The 5,000-nt window shown below is 44.8% G+C and overlaps 1 protein-coding gene across 1 annotated transcript in view; it reads left to right on the forward strand.

Moving 5' to 3' along the window:
* Positions 1 to 5,000, forward strand: part of lrrc17 (leucine rich repeat containing 17) — a 35,774-nt gene that overhangs the window by 13,380 nt on the left and 17,394 nt on the right. Inside the window, exon 2 of the mRNA XM_062517941.1 lies at positions 1 to 592. This exon is cut by the window's left edge and continues 294 nt beyond it. Coding sequence (XP_062373925.1) covers positions 1 to 592 — 592 coding nt within the window. The remainder of the gene's footprint in view (positions 593 to 5,000) is intronic.

A 5,000-nucleotide genomic window follows, 5' to 3' on the forward strand; every position in this document is an offset into this window, starting at 1 on the left:
CTGGACTGTCAGGACCGCGGCCTCACCTCCGTCCCCCCCGACTGGCCCGCGGACACGCAGCACCTGCTGCTCGCTCGGAACCACCTGCAGGTGCTGCGCGACGGAACCTTCAGCCACCTGCCGCGGCTGCGCTCGCTGGACCTGCAGCAGAACCGCATCTCCCGCGTGGAGGACGGCGCCTTCGCCGGACTCGACCAGCTGCACTCGCTGCTGCTGCAGAACAACCGTCTGAGCGCGCTCAGTGAGGAGCCGCTCACCGCGCTGCCGCGCCTGCGCTACCTGCGTCTCTATAGCAACCCCTGGCGCTGCGGCTGCGCGCTGGACAGCCTCGTGCGCACGCTGCAGGTGCCCGCCAACCGCCAGCTGGGCAACTTCGCCAAGTGCTCGGAGCCGCAGGAGCTGCGCGGGCTCAAGCTCAAGAGGCTGAAGGCCGACCTGCTGTGTGAAGCTCCGCCCCCCCCGGACCCCAACGCCCCGCCCACGCCCACAGGGGGCGGAGCCAGGCCGCCGGGCATCAGCAAGCCGCAGGACGCCACCAGCCTGTGCCACACCTACATGGTGCCGCGCCCGCGACTAGACTGCGCCCGCCGAGGTGAGAGCGCCCTCTACAGGCCCACACATGCAACTGCACTCAACACACTCAACACTCAACACACTCAACACACAACACACAACACTCAACACTCAACACTCAACACACAACACACAACACACAACACACACAACACACAACACACAACACACACAACACACAACACACACAACACACACAACACACTCAACACACAACACACAGCACACTTACACACAACACACAACACACAACACACAACACACAACACACAACACACAACACACTCAACACACAACACACAACACACTTACACACAACACACTTACACACAACACACAACACACAACACACAACACACAACACACAACACACAACACACAACACACTTACACACTCAACACACACACACAACACACAACACACTTACACACTCAACACACTACTAGACTGCGCCAGCCGAGGTGAGAGCGCCTTCTACAGGCCCACACATGCAACTACACTCAACACACACAACACACAACACACAACACACAACACACAACACACAACACACACAACACACACAACACACTTACACACTTACACACTCAACACACAACACACAACACACAACACACAACACACAACACACACAACACACACAACACACACAACACACACAACACACTCAACACACAACACACAACACACTTACACACAACACACTTACACACAACACACAACACACAACACACAACACACAACACACTCAACACACAACACACAACACACTTACACACAACACACTTACACACAACACACAACACACAACACACAACACACAACACACTTACACACTCAACACACACACACACAACACACAACACACAACACACAACACACTTACACACTTACACACAACACACAACACACAACACACAACACACTTACACACTCAACACACACACACAACACACAACACACTTACACACTCAACACACTACTAGACTGCGCCAGCCGAGGTGAGAGCGCCCTCTACAGGCCCACACATGCAACTACACTCAACACACACAACACACAACACACAACACACAACACACTCAACACACACAACACACTTACACACTCAACACACTACTACACTGCGCCAGCCGAGGTGAGAGCGCCCTCTAGAGGCCCACACATGCAACTGCACTCAACACACACAACACACAACACACTTACACACAACACACAACACACACACTCAACACACAACACACACAACACACTCAACACACTCAACACACAGCACACTCAAGTCAAGTCAAGTCAAGTTCATTTATTCGTCTCCCTTGGGAGAAATGTGCTTTAGAGAACATACAGAGACAGCAATGCGTAAAGACAATATGGACAACCAAACAAAGAGGAGGGAACATAACTGGCAACCAGATAAGGGCAAAGTGCAAGAGGAGCTGCGCTGTGCAATCTGTCCTACCTGAAGCTTAAAGCTAATGCACATTTAAAGTGCCAGTGCACAATAAGTGCTGATGTGCCAGTGCACAATAAAGTGCAAGTGCATATCAAAGTGCAGTGCGCAGTAAAGTGCATTCCAAAGTGCAGTGCGCAATACAGTATGGGTACGTAATTAGAACACACATTACAAATACTTCATATTAAAAATGCTGGTTCAGATGTAAAACAATGCTGGTACATGTCACAGTTCTGGTATTACAAAGAAACCTCCCTACACTTGCTCATTAATGAGCTTAACTGACACTGGGACAAAGGACTGTTTGAACCGGTTACGTTTGCATAAAGAGACCCTGTATCTTCTCCCTGAGGGCATCAGGGAGTATTCATTGAACAACACATGGGAACTGTCATTTAAAATGTGTTTTGCCTGAGTAATGACAGCCTCATTGAACACTCAACACACTACTAGACTTCACCAGCCGAGGTGAGAGCGCCCTCTACATACTGTACGTATGTATTTGGGCTGTTCTATACTGTACGTATGTATTGGCTGTTCTATACTGTACGTATGTATTGGCTGTTCCATACTGTACGTATGTATTGGGCTGTTCTATACTGTACGTATGTATTGGGCTGTTCTATACTGTACGTATGTATTGGGCTGTTCTATGCTGTATACATGTATTGGGCTGTTCTATACTGTACGTATGTATTGGGCTGTTCTTTACTGTACGTATGTATTGGACTGTTCTATGCTGTATACATGTATTGGGCTGTTCTATACTGTACGTATGTATTGGGCTGTTCTGTACATATGTATTGGGCTGTTCTATACTGTACGTATGTATTGGGCTGTTCTATACGTATGTATTGGGCTGTTCTTTACTGTACGTATGTATTGGGCTGTTCTATACGTATGTATTGGGCTGTTCTATACTGTACGTATGTATTGGGCTGTTCTTTACTGTACGTATGTATTGGGCTGTTCTATACAGCACGTACTGTATGTATTGGGCTGTTCTATACTGTACATATGTATTGGGCTGTTCCATACTGTACGTATGTATTGGGCTGTTCTATACTGTACGTATGTATTGGACTGTTCTATACATATGTATTGGGCTGTTCTATACAGCACGTACTGTATGTATTGGGCTGTTCTCTACTGTACGTATGTATTGGACTGTTCTATACTGTTCATATGTATTGGGCTGTTCTATACTGTACGTATGTATTGGGCTGTTCTATACGTATGTATTGGGCTGTTCTATACAGTACGTATTGGGCTGTTCTATACTGTATGTATGTATTGGGCTGTTCTGTACATATGTATTGGGCTGTTCTATACTGTACGTATGTATTGGGCTGTTCTATACTGTACGTATGTATTGGCTGTTCTATACTGTACGTATGTATTGGCTGTTCCATACTGTACGTATGTATTGGGCTGTTCTATACTGTACATATGTATTGGGCTGTTCTATACTGTACGTATGTATTGGGCTGTTCTATGCTGTATACATGTATTGGGCTGTTCTATACTGTACGTATGTATTGGGCTGTTCTGTACATATGTATTGGGCTGTTCTATACTGTATGTATGTATTGGGCTGTTCTATACTGTACGTATGTATTGGGCTGTTCTATACTGTACTTATGTATTGGGCTGTTCTATACTGTACGTATGTATTGGGCTGTTCTATACAGTACATATGTGTTGGGCTGTTCTGTACATATGTATTGGGCTGTTCTTTACTGTACGTATGTATTGGACTGTTCTATGCTGTATACATGTATTGGGCTGTTCTATACTGTACGTATGTATTGGGCTGTTCTATACTGTACGTATGTATTGGGCTGTTCTATACGTATGTATTGGGCTGTTCTTTACTGTACGTATGTATTGGGCTGTTCTATACGTATGTATTGGGCTGTTCTATACTGTACGTATGTATTTGGCTGTTCTATACTGTACATATGTATTGGGCTGTTCTATAGTGTACGTATGTATTGGGCTGTTCTTTACTGTACGTATGTATTGGACTGTTCTATACAGTACATATGTGTTGGGCTGTTCTATACTGTACGTATGTATTGGGCTGTTCTATACTGTACGTATGTATTGGGCTGTTCTATACAGCACGTACTGTATGTATTGGGCTGTTCTATACTGTACATATGTATTGGGCTGTTCTATACTGTACGTATGTATTGGGCTGTTCTATACTGTACATATGTATTGGGCTGTTCTATACTGTACGTATGTATTGGGCTGTTCTTTACTGTACGTATGTATTGGACTGTTCTATACTGTACGTATGTATTGGGCTGTTCTATACTGTACGTATGTATTGGGCTGTTCTATACTGTACGTATGTATTGGGCTGTTCTATACTGTATGTATGTATTGGGCTGTTCTATACTGTACATATGTATTGGGCTGTTCTATACTGTACGTATGTATTGGACTGTTCTATACATATGTATTGGGCTGTTCTATACAGCACGTACTGTATGTATTGGGCTGTTCTCTACTGTACGTATGTATTGGACTGTTCTATACATATGTATTGGACTGTTCTATACTGTACATATGTATTGGGCTGTTCTATACTGTACGTATGTATTGGGCTGTTCTATACGTATGTATTGGGCTGTTCTATACAGTATGTATGTGTTGGGCTGTTCTATACAGTACGTATTGGGCTGTTCTATACTGTATGTATGTATTGGGCTGTTCAGTACATATGTATTGGGCTGTTCTATACTGTACGTATGTATTGGGCTGTTCTATACTGTACGTATGTATTTGGCTGTTCTATACTGTACGTATGTATTGGGCTGTTCTATACAGTACATATGTGTTGGGCTGTTCTGTACGTATGTATAGGGCTGTTTCTTTACTGTACGTATGTATTGGGCTGTTCTATACGTATGTATTGGGCTGTTCTATACGTATGTATTGGGCTGTTCTATACTGTACGTATGTATT

This window comes from Sardina pilchardus, chromosome 17 (genome assembly GCF_963854185.1).
Source record: "Sardina pilchardus chromosome 17, fSarPil1.1, whole genome shotgun sequence".
Taxonomy (NCBI): domain Eukaryota; kingdom Metazoa; phylum Chordata; class Actinopteri; order Clupeiformes; family Clupeidae; genus Sardina; species Sardina pilchardus.